Source organism: Scyliorhinus torazame, chromosome 5, assembly GCF_047496885.1.
Source record: "Scyliorhinus torazame isolate Kashiwa2021f chromosome 5, sScyTor2.1, whole genome shotgun sequence".
Lineage (NCBI taxonomy): Eukaryota > Metazoa > Chordata > Chondrichthyes > Carcharhiniformes > Scyliorhinidae > Scyliorhinus > Scyliorhinus torazame.
Window position 1 is genome coordinate 85,927,614 of NC_092711.1, and position 21,095 is coordinate 85,948,708.

A 21,095-nucleotide genomic window follows, 5' to 3' on the forward strand; every position below is an offset into this window, starting at 1 on the left:
CGGGAGGCAAAAGTTGACATTGGGCTGCTCCAAAATGATGCAGGTAATTTTGTGATGGGAGACAAGGAAATAGCTGAGCATCTAAATAGGTACTTTGCGTCAGTCTTCACAGTAGAAGACATGACTAATATCCCAACAATTCCGGAGAGTCAGGGGGCAGAGTTGAATATGGTAGCCATCACAAAGGAGAAAGTGCTAGAGTAACTAAGACGTCTAAAAATTGATAAATCTCCGGGCCCAGGTGGACTGCATCCTAGAGCTCTAAAGGAGCTAGCTGAAGAAATAGTGGAGGCGTTGGTGATGATCTTTCAAAAGTCACTGGAGTCAGGGAAAGTCCCAGAGGATTGGAAAATCGCTGTTGTAACCCCGCTGTTCAAGAAGGGAACAAGGAAAGAGATGGAAAATTATAGGCCAATTAGCCTAACCTCGGTTGTTGGCAAGATTCTAGAATCCATTGTTAAGGATGAGATTTCTAAATTCTTGGACGTGCAGGGTCGGATTAGGACAAGTCAGCAAGGATTTAGTAAGGGGAGGTCGTGCCTGACAAACCTGTTAGAGTTCTTTGAAGAGATAACAAATAGGTTAGACCAAGGAGAGCCAATGGATGTTATCTATCTTGACTTCCAAAAGGCCTTTGATAAGGTGCCTCATGGAAGACTGCTGAGTAAAATAAGGGCCCATGGTATTCGAGGCAAGGTACTAACATGGATTGACGATTGGCTGTCAGGCAGACGGCAGAGAGTTGGGATAAAAGGTTATTTTTCGGAATGGCAACCGGTGACGAGTGGTGTCCCGCAGGGTTCAGTGTTGGGGCCACAGCTGTTCTCTTTATATATTAACGATCTAGATGACGGGACTGGGGGCATTCTGGCTAAGTTTGCCGATGATACAAAGATAGGTGGAGGGGCAGGTAGTATGGAGGAGGTGGGGAGGCTGCAGAAAGATTGAGACAGTTTAGGAGAGTGGTCCAAGAAATGGCTGATGAAATTCAACGTGGGCAAGTGCGAGGTCTTGCACTTTGGAAAAAGAATAGAGGCATGGACTATTTTCTAAACGGTGACAAAATTCATAATGCTGAAGTGCAAAGGGACTTGGGAGTCCTAGTCCAGGATTCTCTAAAGGTAAACTTGCAAGTTGAGTCCGTAATTAAGAAAGCAAATGCAATGTTGTCATTCATCTCAAGAGGCTTGGAATATAAAAGCAGGGATGTACTTCTGAAGCTTTATAAAGCATTAGTTAGGCCCCATTTAGAATACTGTGAGCAATTTTGGGCCCCACACCTCAGGAAGGACATACTGGCACTGGAGCGGGTCCAGCGGAGATTCACACGGATGATCCCAGGAATGGTAGGCCTAACATACGATGAACATCTGAGGATCCTGGGATTATATTCATTGGAGTTTAGGAGGTTGAGGGGAGATCTAATAGAAACTTACAAGATAATGAATGGCTTAGATAGGGTGGACGTAGGGAAGTTGTTTCCATTAGCAGGGGAGACTAGGACCCGGGGGCACAGCCTTAGAATAAAAGGGAGTCACTTTAGAACAGAGATGAGGAGAAATTTCTTCAGCCAGAGAGTGGTGGGTCTGTGGAATTCATTGCCACAGAGGGCGGTGGAGGCCGGGACGTTGAGTGTTTTTAAGACAGACGTTGATAAATTCTTGATTTCTCGAGGAATTAAGGGCTATGGAGAGAGAGCGGATAAATGGAGTTGAAATCAGCCATGATTGAATGGCGGAGTGGACTCGATGGGCCGAATGGCCTTACTTCCGCTCCTATGTCTTATGGTCTTAAAATCGCTTATTGTCACAAGTAGGCTTCAAATTAAGTTACTGTGAAAAGCCCCTAGTCACCACATTCCAACGCCTGTTCGGGGAGGCTGTTACGGGAATTGAACCGTGCTGCTGGACTGTCTTGGTCTGCTTTAAAAGCCAGCAATTTAGCTCTGTGCGAAACAGCCCCTCAGAATTGTCTGCTCCGAATTTCTGTCCTGTACCAACAATGATAATTTTTATAAATTCTTTTTGAAGGATATTGGAAGAGGAGGAATTGCAGACAGAAGTCTCAAACATCACATCAAACTCATGACAAACTCAAAGATTCCTTCTGATCTGGATATCATCGGGCTCTGAATATCATCGGGCTCTGAATATCATCGGGCTCTGAATATCATCGGGCTCTGAATATCATCGGGCTCTGAATATCATCGGGCTCTGAATATCATCGGCGAGAAGGAGAAATGTTTGTCCGATCTGTCGGCTTCAAAAGATTTTAAACGTGAGTGTGACTGGAAAAGCACCGAGACCCACACAACACACCCGAGTGAGAGAGTTCTAATGAACTGACTGTGGAAAGAGCTTCAACTATTACACAGCCTGAAAAAATGTCATACCATTCACAGTCAGGAGAGACAGTGCACATGTTTGGTGTGTAGACAAGGCTTCCACTGATTGTCCAATCTCGAGCGACACGAGGAGATCCAAAACATGGAGAAACCGTGGCAATGTGGGGACTGTGGGAAGGGATACGGATTTCCATCTGAGCTGGAGACTCATCGTCGCATTCACACTGGAGAGAGGCCGTTCACCTGCTCTCACTGTGAGAAGTGTTTCACTCGGTTATCCACCCTGCAGACACACCAGCGAGTTCACACTGGGGAGAGGCCATTCACCTGCTCTCAGTGTGGGAAGGGATTCAGTAATCCGTCCAACCTGCGGACACACCAGCGAGTTCACTCTGGGAAGAGGTCATTCACCTGCTCTTAGTGTGGGAAGGGATTACATAGAAACATGGAAAATAGGAGCAGGAAGAGACCATTTGGCCCTTTGCGCCTGCTCTGCCATTCGTTATGATCATGGCTTATCATCCAACTCAATAGCCTCATCCCGCTTTCCTCTCCATATCCTTTGATCCCCTTCGCCCTAAGTGCTATATCTAACTGCTTCTTGAAAACAAATAATGTATTGGCCTCAACTATTTCCTGTGGTAACAAATTCCACAGGCTCACCACTCTCTGGTTGAAGAAATTACTCATCTCTGTCTAAATGGTCTACCCCGTATCCTCAGACTGCGATCTCTGTATACTCCCACCATCGGGAATACCTTTCCTGCATCTACCCTGTCAAGTCCTGTTGGAATATTATAGGTTTCTATGAGATCCCCCATTCTTCTGAATTCCAGCGAATACAATCCTAGCTGATTCAATCTCTCGTATGTCAGTCCCACCATCCCAGGAATCAGTCTGGTAAACCTTCGCTGCACTCCCTCTAGAGCAAGAACATCCTTCCTCAGATAAGGAGACAAACTGCACACACTATTCTAGATGTGGCCTCACCACGGCCCTGTATAATTGCAGCAAGATGTCCCTGCTCATGTACTCTAATCCGCTCGCAATGAAGGCTAGCATATCATTTGCCTTCTTTACCGCCTGCTATAGCTGCATGCTTACCTTCAGTGACTGGTGTACGAGGATACCCAGGTCTTGTTGCACATTCCCTCTCCTAATTTGTGGCCATTCAGCTAATAGTCTGCCTTCTTGTTTTTGCTACCAAAGTGGATAACCTCGCATTTCTCCAAAGTATACTGTATCTGCCATTCATTTGCCCACTCACTCAACTTGTGAAAATCACACTGAAGGATCTCTGCATCCTCCTTGCAGCTCACCCACCCACGCAACTTGCTGGCATCTGCAAATTTGGAGATATTGCATGTCGTTCCCTCATCTAAATCGTTAATATATTGGGTGTGCAGTGGTTAGCACTGCTACCTCACAGAGCTGAGGACTAGGGTTCAATCCATGCCACTCTGTGTGGAGACAAGTTCTCCCCGTGTCTGCGTGAGTCTCACCCCCATAACCTAAAGATGTGCAGGGTAAGTGAATTGGCCACGCTAAATTGCACCTTAATTGGAAAAAAATAATTGGGTACTTTAAATTTCTTTTGTCAATCATTAATATATCTTGTGAATATCTGGGGCCCGAGCACCGATCCCTGCGGTACCCCACTAGTCACTGCCTGCCAATTTGAAAAAGACCCATTAATTCCTACTCTTTGTTTCCTGTCTGCCAACCAATATTCTACCTATCTCAACACACTACCCTTAATCCCATGTGCTTTAATTGTGCACGCTAATCTCTGATGCAGGCCATTCTGGACATAGTGTTATGTAATGAGCCAGACTTGATTAAAGATCTTAAAGTAAGGGAGCACTTAGGAGGCAGTGATCATAATATGGTCGAATTCAATCTCCAATTTGAAAGAAAGAAGGTAGAATCAGATGTAAAGGTGTTACAGTTAAATAAAGGTAACTACAGGGGCATGAGGGAGAAACTGACGAAAATCGACTGGGAGCAGAGCCTAGTGGGAAAGACAGTAGAACAGCAATGGCAGGAGTTTCTGGTAGTAATTGAGGACACAGTACAGAGGTTCATCCCAAAGAAAAGAAAGGTTATCAGAGGGGGGATTAGGCAGCCATGGCTGACAAAGGAAGTTAGGGAATGCATCAAAGCAAAAGAGAAAGCCTATAATGTGGCAAAGAGTAGTGGGAAGTCAGAAGGTTGGGAAGGCTACAAAAACAAACAGAGGATAACAAAAAGAGAAATAAGGAAAGAGAGGATCAAATATGAAGGTAGGCTAGTCAGTAACATTAGGAATGATAGTAAACGTTTCTTTAAATACATTAAAAACAAACGGGAGGCAAAAGTTGACATTGGGCTGCTCCAAAATGATGCAGGTAAGTTTGTGATGGGAGACAAGGAAATAGCTGAGCATCTAAATAGGTACTTTTGCGTCAGTCTTCACAGTAGAAGACATGAGTAATATCCCAACAATTCCGGAGAGTCAGGGGGCAGAGTTGAATATGGTAGCCATCACAAAGGAGAAAGTGCTAGAGAAACTAAGAGGCCTAAAAATTGATAAATCTCCGGGCCCAGGTGGACTACATCCTAGAGCTCTAAAGGAGCTAGCTGAAGAAATAGTGGAGGTGTTGGTGATGATCTTTCAAAAGTCACTGGATTCAGGGAAAGTACCAGAGGATTGGAAAATCGCTGTTGTAACCCCGCTGTTCAAGAAGGGAACAAGGAAAAAGATGGAAAATTATAGGCCAATTAGCCTAACCTCGGTTGTTGGCAAGATTCTAGAATCCATTGTTAAGGATGAGATTTCTAAATTCTTGGAAGTGCAGGGTCAGATTAGGACAAGTCAGCAAGGATTTAGTAAGGGGAGGTCGTGCCTGACAAACCTGTTAGAGTTCTTTGAAGAGATAACAAATAGGTTAGACCAAGGAGAGCCAATGGATGTTATCTATCTTGACTTCCAAAAGGCCTTTGATAAGGTGCCTCATGGAAGACTGCTGAGTAAAATAAGGGCCCATGGTATTCGAGGCAAGGTACTAACATGGATTGACGATTGGCTGTCAGGCAGACGGCAGAGAGTTGGGATAAAAGGTTCTTTTTCGGAATGGCAACCGGTGACGAGTGGTGTACCGCAGTGTTCAGTGTTGGGGCCACAGCTGTTCTCTTTATATATTAACGATCTAGATGACGGGACTGGGGGCATTCTGGCTAAGTTTGCCGATGATACAAAGATAGGTGGAGGGGCAGGTAGTATGGAGGAGGTGGGGAGGCTGCAGAAAGATTTAGACAGTTTAGGAGAGTGGTCCAAGAAATGGCTGATGAAATTCAACGTGTGCAAGTGCGAGGTCTTGCACTTTGGAAAAAAGAATAGAGGCATGGACTATTTTCTAAACGGTGACAAAATTCATAATGCTGAAGTGCAAAGGGACTTGGGAGTCCTAGTCCAGGATTCTCTAAAGGTAAACTTGCAAGTTGAGTCCGTAATTAAGAAAGCAAATGCAATGTTGTCATTCATCTCAAGAGGCTTGGAATATAAAAGCAGGGATGTACTTCTGAAGCTTTATAAAGCATTAGTTAGGCCCCATTTAGAATACTGTGAGCAATTTTGGGCCCCACACCTCAGGAAGGACATACTGGCACTGGAGCGGGTCCAGCGGAGATTCACACGGATGATCCCAGGAATGGTAGGCCTAACATACGATGAACATCTGAGGATCCTGGGATTATATTCATTGGAGTTTAGGAGGTTGAGGGGAGATCTAATAGAAACTTACAAGATAATGAATGGCTTAGATAGGGTGGATGTAGGGAAGTTGTTTCCATTAGCAGGGGAGACTAGGACCCGGGGGCACAGCCTTAGAATAAAAGGGAGTCACTTTAGAACAGAGATGAGGAGAAATTTCTTCAGCCAGAGAGTGGTGGGTCTGTGGAATTCATTGCCACAGAGGGCGGTGGAGGCCGGGACGTTGAGTGTCTTTAAGACAGAAGTTGATAAATTCTTGATTTCTCGAGGAATTAAGGGCTATGGAGAGAGAGCGGGTAAATGGAGTTGAAATCAGCCATGATTGAATGGTGGAGTGGACTCGATGGGCCGAATGGCCTTACTTCCGCCCCTATGTCTTATGGTCTTATAGATTCCCTTGCCTATCCTTCAGTGGGCCAACCCTTTCCCTGGCTACCATCTTGCTTTTTATATATGTGTAAAAAGCCTTGGGATTTTCCTTAACCCTATTTGCCAATGACTTTTCGTCATCCCTTCTAGCCGTCCTGACTCCTTGCTTAAGTTCCTTCCTACTTTCCTTTTATTCCACACAGGCTTCGTCTGTTCCCAGCCCTTTAGCCCTGACAAATGCCTCCTTTTTCTTTTTGACGAGGCCTACAATATCTCTCGTTATCCAAGGTTCCCGAAAATTGCCGTATTTATCCTTCTTCCTAACTGGAATTCCTTTCAACTGACACTTGAAAGCCTCCCACATGTCAGATGTTGATTTGCCCTCAATCATCCGCCCCCAATCTATGTTCTTCAGTTCCCGCCTAATATTGTTATAATTAGCCTTCCCCCAATTTAGCACATTCACCCTAGGACCACTCTTACCCTTGTCCACCAGCACTTTAAAACTTAATGAATTGTGGTCACTGTTCCCGAAATGCTCCCCTACTGAAACTTCTACCACCTGGCCGGGCTCATTCCCCAAAACCAGGTCCAGTACCACCCCTTCCCTAGTTGGACTGTCTACATATTGTTTTAAGAAGCCCTCCTGTGTGCTCCTTACAAACTCTGCCCCATCTAAGCCCCTGGCACTAAGTGAGTCCCAGTGAATATTGGGGAAGTTGAAGTCTCCCATCACCACAACCCTGTTGTTTTTACTCTTTTCCAAAATCTGTCTACCTATCTGCTCCTCTATCTCCCGCTGGCTGTTGGGAGGCCTGTAGTAAACCCCCAACATTGTGACTGCACCCTTCTTATTCCTGATCTCTACCCATATAGCCTCACTGCTCTCTGAGGTGTCCTCCCCTTGTACAGCTGTGATATCCTCCCTAACCAGTAGCACAACTCCGCCACCCCTTTTACATCCCCCTCTATCCCGCCTGAAACATCTAAATCCTGGAACGTTTAGCTGCCAATCCTGCCCTTCCCTCAACCAGGTCTCTGAAATGGCAACAACATCATAGTTCCAAGTACTAATCCAAGCTCTAAGTTCATCTGCCTTACCCGTAATACTTCTTCATTAAAACATATGCACTTCAGGCCACCAGACCCACTGTGTTCAGCAACATCTCCCTGTCTGCTCTGCCTCAGAGCCACACTGTCCCTATTCCCTAGTTCTCCCTCAATGCTCTCACTTTCTGACCTTTTGCTGCTGTGCCCACCCCCCTGCCATACTAGTTTAAACCCTCCCGTGTGACACTAGCAAACCTCGCCGTCAGGATATTTATGCCTCTCCGGTTTAGATACAACCCGTCCTTATATAGGTCACACCTGCCCCAGAAGAGCTCCCAGTGGTCCAGATAACGGAAACCCTCCCTCCTACACCAGCTGTTTAGCCACATGTTTTGCTGCTCTATCTTCCTATTTCTCGCCTCACTGGCACGTGGCACAGGGGGTAATCGTGAGATTACAACCCTAGAGGTCCTGTCTTTTAACTTTCTGCCTAGCTGCCTGAACTCCTGCTGCAGGACCTCATGCCCCATCCTGCCTATGTTGTTAGTACCAGTTTTGATAACTGTGAGTGTGATGCATTTTGGTAGATTGAATCAGGGCAGAACCTACTCAGTGAATGTTAGGGAGTTGGGGAGAGTTATAGAACAAAGAGATCGAGGATTACTGGTTCATAGCTCCTTGAAAGTGGAGTCACAGGTGGACAGGGTGAAGAAGAAGGTATTTGGCATACTTGATTTCATTGGTCAGAACATTGAATACAGGAGTTGGAACGTCTTGCTGAAGTTGTCCAAGACATTAATAAGACCACACTTGGAGTACTGTGTACAGTTCTGGTGCTATTATAGAAAGGATATTATTAAACTAGAAAGAGTGCAGAAGAGATTTACTCGGATGTGACCAGGACTTATTGCCCTGGAGCATAGGGGGCTTAGGCGTGATCTTATAGAGGTCTGTAAAATAATGAGGGGCATAGATGAGGTAGATAGTCAACGTCTTTTCCCAAAGGTAGGGGTGTCTAAAACTAGAGGGCATAGGTTTAAGATGAGAGGAGAGAGATATAAAAGAGACCAGAGGGGAAATTCTTTTCACACAGGGGGTGGCGAGTATCTGGAACGAGCTGCCAGAGGCAGTAGTAGAGGTGGGTACAAGCATTTAGACAGTTATGTGGGAATGCTGGTATAGTGGGGTATGGGCCAAATGTAGGCAATTGGGACGAGCTTAGTGGTAAAAACTGGGTGGCATGGACAAGTTGGGCCGGAGGGCCTGTTTTCATGCTGTAAACCTCTATGACTGTACAACTGCAGCAAAACATCCCTACATTTATATTAGATTTCCTTTGCAATAAACAATAATATTCCATGGACCTTCCCAATCACTTGCTGTACCTGCAGACTAACTTGGGATTGGGTACCCCGATCCCTCTGTACCTCAGATTTAAATAATGTTGTTTTATTAATACTTCCTGACAAAGTGGACAATTCACATTTTCCCAAGTTGTGCTCCATCTGTCAGTTTTTTGCCCAGTCACTTAACCTATTTGTAGTCCTTTGGATAGGATTGGATTTGTTTATTGTCACTGTACCTCGGTACAGTGAAAAGTATTTTTCTGCGAGCAGCTCAACAGATCATTAAGTACATGGGAAGAAAAGGGAATAAAAGAAAATACATAATAGGGCAACACAACATATACAATGTAACTACAAAAGCACTGGCATCGGATGAAGCATACAGGGTGTAGTGTTAATGAAATCAGTCCATAAGAGGGTCATTTAGGAGTCTGGTGACAGTGGGGAAGAAGCTGTTTTTGAGTCTGTTCGTGCGTGTTCTCAGACTTCTGTATCTCCTGCCCGATGGAAGAAGTTGGAAGAGTGAGTAAGCCGGGTGGGAGTGATCTTTGATTATACTGCCCGCTTTCCCCAGGCAGCGAGAGGTGTAGATGGAGTCAATGGACGGGAGGCAGTTTTGTGTGATGGACTGGGCGGTGTTCACGACTCTCTGAAGTTTCTTGCTTCAGAGCAGTTGCCATACCAGGCTGTGATGCAGCCTGATAGGATGCTTTCTATGGTGCACCTGTAAAAGTTGGTAAGAGTCAATGTGGACATGCCGAATTTCCTTAGTTTCCTGAGGAAGTATAGGCGCTGTTGTGCTTTCTTGGTGGTAGCGTCGACGTGGGTGGACCAGGACAGATTTTTGGAGATGTGCACCCCGAGGAATTTGAAACTGCTAACCATCTCCACCTCGGCCCCATTGATGCTGACAGGGGTGTGCACAGTACTTTGCTTCCTGAAGTCAATTACCAGTTCTTTAGTTTTGCTGGCATTGAGGGAGAGATTGTTGTCGCTACACCACTCCACTATGTTCTCTGTCTCCCTCCTGTATTCGGACTCATCGTTATTCGAGATCCGGCCCACTATGGTCGTATCATCAGCAAACCTGTAGATGGAGTTGGAACCAGGTTTTGCCACGCAGTTGTGTGTGTACAGGGAGTAGAGTAGGTGGCTAAGTCCGCAGCCTTGCGGGGCGCCGGTGTTGAGGACTATTGTTAATCATAGAATTTACAGTGCAGAAGGAGGCCATTCGGCCCATCGAGTCCGCACCGACTCTTGGAACGAGCACCCTACCCAATGTCAACACCTCTACCCTATCCCCATAACCCAGCAACCCCACCCAACACTAAGGGCAATTTTGGACACTAAGGGCAATTTATCATGGCCAATCCACCTAACCTGCACATCTTTGGACTGTGGGAGGAAACCAGATCACCCGGAGGAAACCCACGCACACGCGGGATGTGCAGACTCCGCACAGACAGTGACCCAAGCCGGAATCGAACCTGGGACCCTGGAGCTGTGAAGCAATTGTGCTATCCACAATGCTACCATGCTGCGCAGAGGTGTTGTTGTTCATTCTTACGGACTGTGGTCTGTTGGTCAGAAAATCGAGGATCCAGTTGCAGAGTGGGGAGCCAAGTCCTAGGTTTTGGAGCTTTGATAGGAGTTTGGCTGGGATTATGGTGTTGACTTGCAGACTCCTTCAATCCACTTCACAAATTACTTTCCAACCTGTCTTTAAGGCATCAGAAAATTTAGCCGCCATTCAATCCCGTCATCCACCACATTCATACAGATTGTAAATGGGTGAGAGCCCAGCACTGATCCTGGTGACATTCCACTTGTCATATCTTACCCACCCACAAATGACCCATTTATACCGACTGGCTGCTTCCTGCTCGCTAACCAATCCTCTATCCATGCTGATGTGTTGCCCCCACACCCTGAGCTCTTATTTTGTGTAATAACCTTTGATGTGGCACCTTGGGAAATACCTTCTGGAAATCCAGATAAAGCACATCTACAGGTTCCCCTTTATTGACATCCCTTGTTATTTCTCAGAGAACCTTGATAAATTCGTCAGTCACGATTGATTCCCTGAACTGCATTTTCAAACACTGTGTCAAAAGAAAAATCAAATCTGCTCTACCCCTCTGGCTCCTTTGCCAATTGCCTCAGAGGGACTCACTTTCTGTTAAAGAGCCTGCCAAGACCTCTCACCCACTTCAGTAAACAAATTTAATCAGGAAAAGTCCAACAAATTCAAATATTTTCCTGTTAAAGGTTTATTGATGAAACAGAACATGGTTAAAAGAACTAACAGAAAATTACTTGAGGGTCAAAGACAACCAGAGTAACAGGATGTTCACAATGTTCTGGTCACAAATGGATTCCCTTCAGCTCCTCTGTACCCTGTTCCCGTGACTTCCAGCTTGGGACACGTGGGCACTGAACCTTGGGGGTCACATCATCGTCACTCCTGTCACCTCCCCCCCCCCCCCCCCCCCCAAAACCTGAATTGTTGGAGGTCCAGTTCCCAGTTTAGCACAGGGATAAATCGCTGGCTTTTAAAGCAGACCAAGGCAGGCCAGCATCACAGTTCAATTCCCGAAAAAGCCTCCCGAACAGGCGCCGGAATGTGACGACAAGGGGATTTTCACAGTAACTTCATTTGAAGCCTACTTGTGACAATAAGCGATTTCCATTTCATTTCATTTCAGTCAGGCCTCCAGCAACTTTCTGGCTCTAGTAGCGACGCCCATGGCAGTTCCCCTATTGGGGAACAGGCCCCGTTATTCTCAGCCAAATTCAGCGAAAGTCAGCCCTCAGCTCCATCACCTGGCTCTCATTGACACGAGCAATAGAGACAGAAAGGTGCCCGAGGCTCAAATAGGAAATCAAAACTTGTGGATTAGGATCTCCGTAAAGGTCAGCAACCTCTTAGAAAAAAATCAAATTCCCAGTCAACAAATTAAAGGATCACACGACAGCACTTCAAGTTTTATGACTTTTAATACAACAAACAAACTAGAAGCTACTTTAACTTGGAAACCTACACATTAAACTATAAACTAGAACTTTGTCCTGTTACACAATCTAAAATCACACTCCACGATTATAGTTACTCTGTCCTGGAAGTCGAAACTTAATTGTCTCAGAATTTGTCCAAGTGAGGATTCATTTTCGAGGATTTACTTCCGTTCTTCGACCAAGGCACCGAGGAAAAAGAAAAGGGAGAATAGAATGTGAACTGACAAAATACATAAAAATAGACTGTAAAGGTTTTTCTGGCTACGTAAAAAGGAAACATTTGGCTCAGACAAAGTTTTGTCCATTCCAGATAGAGTCAGGAGAATTTAGAATGAGGAATCGAGATCTCTACAGCCTCCTCGTTCAACACTCTGGGATGTTGATCATCAGCTTTTGGGGATTTATTCACTTTCAGTGTCATTAATTTTTCCAGTACTACTTTTACACCAATACTAATCTCTGCCAGTCCCTTGGTTCTCTGGTGTTTTGGGGACAATTTCTGTATCTTCCTCTGTGAAGACAGACACACATTGTTCAGTTTCTCTGCCATTTCCTCATTCCCCATTCTAAACTCTCCTGTCTCTGCCTGGAATGGACCCACATTGGTCTTTGCTAATCTTTTCCTTTTCACATTCCTGGAGAGGTTTCCAGTCGGTTTTTATGTTTCTCGCCGGTTTGCTCTCATCAGTTTCTTGATCCTCATTTGCTGAATTTGAATGGATCTCGTGGAATCTTTAACTTTTCTTGTTCACCACGGTTACATCACTTTTCCCGTTGGATTTTTGTTCCTTAAAGGAATCTATATTTGTTGTATATATGCAAAATAAAAGTTGCAAAAATCCCAGAGGACCATAGGCTGCTCTCACCTTTGACAGAGAGAGTTGACTGGAGGTGATTTAACCCGAGGGTCAGCACACCTCAGGCGAGGGGCCTGGTTGAGAAGGCGGGGCCTTCATGAATAAACTCAGCCAGGACGGGAGTTGAATCCTCACTGTTGGCCTTGCTCTGCATCACAAACCAGTCATCCAGCCAACTGAGCTAACCGACCCCCTGATAAATATATAATAATTCCTTAAACATTAGGTATTCCCTGTACCGATCAGATTCCCAGTCCACCTCAGACAACTTGCCCCTCATACCGTGATAGTTTTCTTAAGTGAGGAACACCCAGATAAATTAAACAAAAGAATCATGTAACCACCAGGGCTCATCTCCATGGTAGTGTGGCATGCTTTGGGGGGTTCCAAACAGAAATGGGAACTAAATATCTTCAAACTTCCAAACACCCTTTCACACTGTGATCCTTGTGCAATTTGAAGCCAGGTATTAGCAACAAGGCTTAAAGAGCATCAGCCCACTGGAGGCAAAGTGGTGAGACTGGCCAGTCCAGCAGAAAGAAACCCTCCGACCATCCCCACTGACCACCTGTCAGAATGAACAAAATGCAGTCCTGGATGTAGAGCAGAAACAATAACAGCAGAATCCAACCCCTGTAATCAATTGTGAAACTGTTGGTGTCAAAGCAGGTGCACTGAAGCAAGCAATCCTGTCTCACATTGAGAGGTGGACGGCCTCTCCCCAGTGTGAACCCGCTGGTGTCTCCGCAGGTGGGATAACTGAGTGAATCCCTTCCCACACTGAGAGCAGGTGAATGGCCTCTGCCCAGTGTGAACTCGCTGGTGTCTCTGCAGGTTGAGTAACTGAGTGAATCCCTTCCCACACAGAGAGCAGGTGAATGGCCTCTCCCCAGTGTGAACTCGCTTGTGTCTCCGCAGGGTGGATACTTCAGCAAATCCTTTCCCACAGAGAGCGCAGGTGAATGGCCTCTCCCCAGTGTGAACTCGCTGGTGTGACTGTAGGGTGGATAACTGAGTGAATCCCTTCCCACACTGAGAGCAGGTGAATGGCCTCTCCCCAGTGTGAACTCGCTGGTGTGACTGCAGGGTGGATACCTGATTGAATCCCTTCCCACACTGAGAGCAGGTGAATGGCCTCTCCCCAGTGTGAACTTGTTGGTGTGTCTGCAGGTGAGATAACTGAGTGAATCCCTTCCCACACTGAGAGCAGGTGAACAGCCTCTCCCCAGTGTGAACTCGCTGGTGTGACCGCAGGTGAGATAACTGACTGAATGCCTTCCCACACTGAGAGCAGGTGAACGGCCTCTCCCCAGTGTGAACTCGCTGGTGTCTCCGCAGGTGAGATAACCGAGTGAGTCCCTTCCCACACTGAGAGCAGGTGAACAGTGTCTTCCCAGTATGAATTTGCTGGTGTGTCTTCAGGGTGGATAACTGAGTGAATCCCTTCCCACACTGAGTGCAGGTGAATGGCCTCTCCCCAGTGTGAATTCGCTGGTGTGTCTGCAGATTGGATGGCTGAGTGAATCCCTTCCCACACAGAGTGCAGGTGAATGGCCTCTCCCCAGTGTGAACTCGCTGGTGTCTCTGCAGGTTGGGTAACTGAGTGAATCCCTTCCCACACTGAGAGCAGGTGAATGGCTTCTCCCCAGTGTGAACTCGCTGGTGTCTCAATAGGCTGGACGAATCACAGAATCCTTTCCCACACTGAGAGCAGGTGAATGGCCTCTCCCCAGTGTGACTGCGTTGAAGAGTCTCCAGCTTAGATGGGGCTCTGTATCCCTTCCCACAGTCCCCATATTTCCACGGTTTCTCCATGTTATGGGTCTCCTCGTGTCTCTCCAGGTTGGATGATCAATTGAAGCCTCTTTCACAGACACAACATGGGTATGGTCTCTCCCTGCTGTGAACGTTATGTTTATTCAGGCTGTGGAACTGGTTAAAGCTCTTTCCACAGTAAGTTCGCTGGAACTGTCTGTGCGGAATCTGCACGTTCTCCCGTGTCTGTGTGCGTTTCCTCCCGGGTGCTCCGGTTTCCTCCCACAGTCCAAAGATGTGCAGGTTAGGTGGATTGACCATGCTAAATTGCCCTGAGTATCGAAAAAGTTTGGGTGGGGTTATTCGGTTACGGTGATAGGGTGGAGATGTGGGCTTAGGCAGGGTGATCTTTCCAAGGGCTGGTGCAGACTCGATGGGCCAAACGGCCTCCTGCTGCACTGTAAATTCTGGGAGTCTATGAACTCTCTCACTCGGGTGGGTGTTGTGTGGGTCTCGGTGCTTTTCCAATCAAACTGATGTTTGAAATCTTTAGGTGACAGTTCAGGTAAACATTTCTCCTTCTAGATTCAAAGGCCGATGATATTCAGGTTCCAGGGAATCGAGTGAGTCTCTCAGATCGAGACGTAATGTTTGAGATTTCTGTCTGTAATTCCTCCTCATCTAATATCCTGTAAAAACAATTTACAAAATTCATCATTGTTAGTACAGGATCGAAACTTAGAACAGACAATTCTCGTTTCTATGGAACATTTTTCCTCTCTCTTATTCCGCGAAAGCTGTAAATCTCCCAATCCACACAATCTCCCTCCATTCTCACTCTGCTGTATCTAATATTCACCCTCCCAATTCTCCTGAAGGTGCTGATTCATGTTGACTGACAGATCTAAGCTCACAGCTTCCTGTCCAGATCACAACAAATATGAACTGCAGGCGGCCATTCGGCCCATCGAACCTGAACCATTCAATGGGATCATTGGCTGACCAACCTCAGCACTGTTTTCCTGCACTATCCCCCTATCACAATGGTCAGCACAGTGGTTAGCACTGTTGCTTCACAGCTCCAGGGTCCCAGGTTCGATTCCCGGCTTGGGTCACTGTCTACACGTTCTCGGTGTGTCTGAGTGGGTTTCCTCCGGGTGCTCCGGTTTCCTCCCATGGTCCAAAGATGTGCAGGTTAGGTGGATTGGCCATGCTAAATTGCTCTTAGTGTCCAAAAAGGTTAGATGGGGTTATTGGGTTACGGGGCTAGGTGGAGGTGTGGGCTTAAGTAGGGTGCTCTTTCCAAGGGTGATGCAGTCAATGGGCCTAATGGTGTCGTTCTGCACTGTAAATCCTCTGGGGTACAGATTTCCAAAGCTTCACCACATCCTTGAGTAAAGAGATCCCTCCTCATTTCAGCTTTCTCTCCATTTACCTGCCAGTTCCCCATAACCCTCGACACCCTCATCAATTAGAAGTCTGTGTGAGGGGGGGGATGTCGGGTTTGTGATATGGGAGCTGGAGTAGCTGTTTTTCCGCAGGTTCTGGCACCACTCACCTATAATCTGTCACTTATCTGATTGCCCGGCTCCCATCTACCTAATCCTTGAATTAATATTGTGATCGTGTCCCTGGAAGATGTCAGGGTTTAGTTTGGTAGGATTCTGCCAAAAGGAATCAAGAAATGCGTCGATAAAACAGCGCAGGTGGATTCAGCGGGAATGGAGCCGCCTTTTCAACATGGCGGCCTGACCCTCAGGAGGTCTCTCGACCCCGCGCTCTCCGGGGCTCTGGGAGGCGGCGAAAATTATGGCTGCCGACATTATCCGTGTTACTGACCAGAGGCGGAGTGTGCTGACTCAATATCTGTGAGCTTGTGAGCACCACCTGCAAAGCTCCATGAAGAGGCTCGATGATCCGGAGGAGAGAATCCTGAACGTTCAGCAAGATGCCTCCTCGACGGAGACAAGAATTCAATCCTTTGAAAACCAGCCGAGTGGCGTGGCGGAGGTCCTGGAGGATTTGGAGAACTGAGGGTCAGAGAAAGAACATCCGAGTCATTGGTCTGTCAGATGCTCATCATAGAATTTACAGGGCAGAAGGAGTCCACTCGGCCCATCGAGTCTGCACCTTGGAAACAGCACCCCAGCCAAGCCCATACCTCCCCCCCATCCCCGGAACCCAGTAACCCCACCTAACCTTTTATTTGGACACTAAGGGCAATTTATCGTAGCCAATCCACCTAACCTGCACATCTTTGGACTGTGGGAGGAAACTGGAGAGCCCAGAGGAAACCCACACAGACACGGGGAGAACGTGCAGACTCCGCACAGATACTGACCCAAGCCGGGAATCGAACCTGGGACCCTGGTGCTGTGAAGCAGCTGTTCTAACCACTGTGCTACCATGCTGCCCATAAATTCTGTTATTTTCTGTCCATTCAGTGTGGAGGGTAAGGCTCCCGTGAGGTTCTTTAAGGACTGACTGCCACGTTTTCGCTACTGGATGTGAAGCCTGGGCGTTTCAAATTAGAAAGGGTTCATCGTATCCTGTCTCTGAGGCTGAGGGATAGTTTTCATCCCAGGCCTGTAAACATTCGCTTCCCGTAACAGCCTCCCCGAACAGGCGCCGGAATGTGGCGACTAGGGGCTTTTCACAGTAACTTCATTGAAGCCTACTTGTGACAATAAGCGATTTTCATTTCATTTTCATTTCCACAACTTGAAAGAAGGTCCTGGAGACGGGTACGGAGAGGTGGCACCTGGCCCCAGGAGGGAGTGAGGATTCAGGACTTTTCAGCAGCAACACAAACGAAGCTTCGAGACTTTGTTGAAGTTTAAATGCAGCTCAAGGCTGTGGGGAGTGAATTACGTTATGCTTTATCCTGCAACCCGAAAAATGGTATCCAACAACTCCGTCAAGTCTTTCAATAATCCAATGATTGCCTTGGCCTTCATTAAATCCATGAAGGGCCAGGATTGGGAGAAATGGTTTGCAGCTTGGACATCCACTGGACCGAACCTCTTTCCATTTAGAAAGTACTCTTTTCTATTCTTTTTTGGTCCAAAATGTATAACCTCACACTTGTTTACTTTGAATTCCATTTGCCACAAATTTGCCTATTCACCGAGTCTGTCAATATCTTCTTGCAATTTTATGCTATCATCTAGTCTGTCTGCGATGCCACCGAACTTTGTATCAACAGCAACAGTGAAGAGGCCCCTCGGCCCATTGAGTCTGAATGGCCACCGACACATGAAAAGCACCTGACCTACCTGATTCCATTTGCTGGTTCTTGGCCCATTGCCTTGAATGTTATGACGTGCCAAGTGTTTAAAGGATGTGAGGCAACCCGCTTCTCCCACCCTCCCAGGCAGTGGGTTCCAAACTGTCACCACCCTCTGGGTAACAAGGTTTTTCCTCAAAACCCCCCTAAACCTTCTCCCCTCATCTTGAACTTGTGGCCCCTCGTGCCTGACCTTCAACTGAGGGGAACAGCTGCTCCCTATCCACCCTGTCCACCAAGCCCCTAATAATCTTGTACACCTCGATCAGGTCACCCCCCCCCCCCCCCCCCCACACACACACACACATGCACCGGCCCCCTTCTCGGCTCCAATGAAAACAACCCAAACCTAAGGATAACCCAGAAAATTTAAAGGAAAATGCAGGATAATCCAGAAAATTACAAGCCGGTGAACTTTACGTCAGTGGTAGGGAAATTGTTGGAGAGGATTCTTCGAGACAGGATTTGCTGCCATTTCGAAGCAAGTGGACGTATTAGTGATAGGCAGCACGGTTTTGTGAAGAGGAGGTAGTGTCTCACTAACTTGATAGTGTTTTTTGAGGAAGTGACGGAGATGATTGATGAAGGTCGTAAGCCCCTTGGCAGACTGGTACAGAAGGTGAAGTCACACAGGATCAGAGCTGAACTGGTAAGATAGATACAGAATTGGCTCGGTCATAGAAGACTGAGGGTAGCAATGGAAGGCTGTGACTAGTGGTGTTTCGTGGGGATCACTGCTGTGACTTGTGCTGTTTGTAGTATATATAAGTGATTTGGAGGAAAATGTAACTGGTTTGATTGGTAAGTTTGCAGACAACACAAAGGTTAGTGGAATTGCGGATAGTGATGTGGACCGTCAGAGGATGCTGCAAGATAGAAATCGGTCGGAGACTTGGGCAGAGAGATGGCAGATGGAGTTTAATCCAGCCAAATGTGAGGTAACGCATTCTGGAAGGTCTAATACAGTGGGGAAATATACAGCAAATGGCAGAACCATTAAGAGTATGGCATCGCAAGTGGAGAAGGTAGTCAAGAAGGCATACGGCATGCTTGCCTTCATCAGCCGGGGCATTGAGTTTAAAAATTGAAAAGTCATGTTGCAGCTTTACAGAACCTTAGTTCGGCCACACTTGGAACATAGTGTTCAATTCTGGTCGCCACACTACCAGAAGGATGTGGAGGCTTTGGAGAGAGTACAGAAAAGATTTACCAGGATGTTGCCTTGTATGGAGGGCATTAGCTGTGAAGAGAGGTTGGAGAAACTTGGTTTGATCTCACTGGAACGACGGAGGTTGAGGGGTGACCTGACAGAAGTCGACAAAATTATGAGGGGCATGGACAGAGAGGATGGTCAGAAACATTTTTCCAGGGTGGAAGAGTCAATTACTAGGGGACACAGGTTTAAGGTGAGAGGGGCAAAGTTTAGAGGAGATGTACGAGGGAAATTCTTTAACACAGAGGGTAGGGCGTGCCTTGAACTCACTGCCAGAGGTGGTGGTGGAAGCAGGTATAATAGTGGCATTTAAGGACGCCTTGACAAATAGATGAATAGGATGGGGGACCCCAGACGAGTAGAAGGTTTTAGATTAGACGGGCAGCATGATCAGTGCAGGTTTGAGAAGGCCGAAGGGCCTGTTCCTGTGCTGTAACTTTCTTTGTTCTTTGTTTGTTCTATCCAACCTCTCTTCATAAATGTTCCATCCCGTGCAACATCCTGGTGAATCTCCTCTGCACTGTCTCCAATCATATCCTTCCTATAATTGTCCCATTGGGCAGACGCAGCATGGGTTCATAAAGGGCAGGTCGTGCCGAACTAATTTAGTGGAATTTGTTCAGGACATTACCAGTGCGGTAGATAACGGGGAGCCAATGGATGTGGTATATCTGGATTTCCAGAAAGCCTTTGACAAGGTGCCACACAAAGGTTTGCTGCATAAGATAAAGATGCATGGCATTAAAGGGAAAGTAGTAGCATGGATAGAGGATTGGTTAATTAATAGAAAGCAAAGAGTGGGGATTAATGGGTGTTTCTCTGGTTGGCAATCGGTAGCTAGTGGTGTCCCTCAGGGATCAGTGTTGGGCCCACAACTGTTCACAATTTACATAGATGATTTGGAGTTGGGGACCAAGGGCAATGTGTCCATGTTTGCAGACGACACTAAGATAAGTGGTAAAACAAAAAGTGCAGAGGATACTGGAAGTCTGTATAGGGATTTGGATAGGCTAAGTGAATGGGCTAGGGTCTGGCAGATGGAATACAATGTTGACAAATGTGAGGTTATCCATTTTGGTAGGAATAACAGCAAAAGGGATTATTATTTAAATGATAAAATATTAAAACATGCTGCTGTGCAAAGAGCCCTGGGTGTGCTAGTGCATGAGTCGCAAAAAGTTGGTTTACAGGTGATTAAGAAAGCAAATGGAATTTTGTCCTTCATTGCTAGATGGATGGAGTTTAAGACTAGGGAGGTTCTGCTGCAATTGTACAAGGTGTTAGTGAGGCCACAGCTGGAGTAGTGTGTTCAGTTGTGGTCTCCTTACTTGATAAAGGACGTACTGGCACTGGAGGGTGTGCAGAGGAGATTCAAGAGGTTAATCCCAGAGCTGAAGGGGTTGGATTATGAGGAGAGGTTGAGTAGACTGGGACTGTACTCGTTGGAATTTAGAAGGATGAGGGGGGCTCTTATAGACACATATAAAATTATGAAGGGAATAGATAGGATAGATGCAGGCAGGTTGTTTCCACTGGTAGGTGAAAGCAGAACTAGGGGGCATAGCCTCAAAATAAGGGGAAGTAGATTTTGGACTGAGTTTAGGAGGAACGTCTTCACCCAAAGGGTTGTGAATCTATGGAATTCCTTACCCAGTGAAGCAGTAGATGCTCCTTCATTAAATGGTTTTAAGATAAAGATCGTTTTTTGAAGAATAAAGGGATTAAGGGTTATGGTGTTCGGGCTGGAAAGTGGAGCGGAGTCCACAAAAGATCAGCCATGATCTCATTGAATGGTGGAGCAGGCTCGAGGGGCCAGATGGCCTACTCCTGCTTGTAGTTCTAGTTCTTATAATGTAGCAACCAGAAATGCTCACAGTAATGTCCCATATGTCTTTTTCACCACCCTATTAACCTACCCTTCCACGTTCAGAGATCTCTGGACAAACACACCAAGGTCCCTTTGTTGCTCAGAACTTCCCAGTGTCATGCTGTTCATTGAATACTTCCTTGTCACATTACCCCTTCCAAAGTGTGTCACCTCACTTTTTAGGGTTCCAGTTCCATTTGCCACTTTTCTGCCCATTCCGTCTATATCTTTCTGTAACCCAA

At 46.5% G+C, this 21,095-nt stretch overlaps 1 protein-coding gene and 1 long non-coding RNA gene across 2 annotated transcripts in view; one reads left to right on the forward strand and one right to left on the reverse strand.

Moving 5' to 3' along the window:
- LOC140422652 (uncharacterized) overlaps positions 1 to 21,095 on the forward strand; it is a 39,648-nt gene that overhangs the window by 9,258 nt on the left and 9,295 nt on the right. The gene's annotated exons all lie outside the window — the stretch shown is intronic.
- Positions 11,103 to 17,994, reverse strand: LOC140418760 (uncharacterized). Its single transcript, XM_072502362.1, has 2 exons — positions 17,763 to 17,994; positions 11,103 to 15,176 (listed from the first exon to the last, which is right to left on the reverse strand). The coding sequence occupies exon 2, from the start codon at positions 14,545 to 14,547 to the stop codon at positions 13,393 to 13,395; it is 1,155 nt and encodes a 384-aa protein (XP_072358463.1). The 5' UTR covers positions 14,548 to 15,176; positions 17,763 to 17,994; the 3' UTR covers positions 11,103 to 13,392.

Excerpts from the sequence above, each read along its gene's own strand:
- LOC140418760 (XM_072502362.1), bottom strand. The coding sequence starts at position 14,547 with ATGGAGAAACCGTGGAAATATGGGGACTGTGGGAAGGGATACAGAGCC.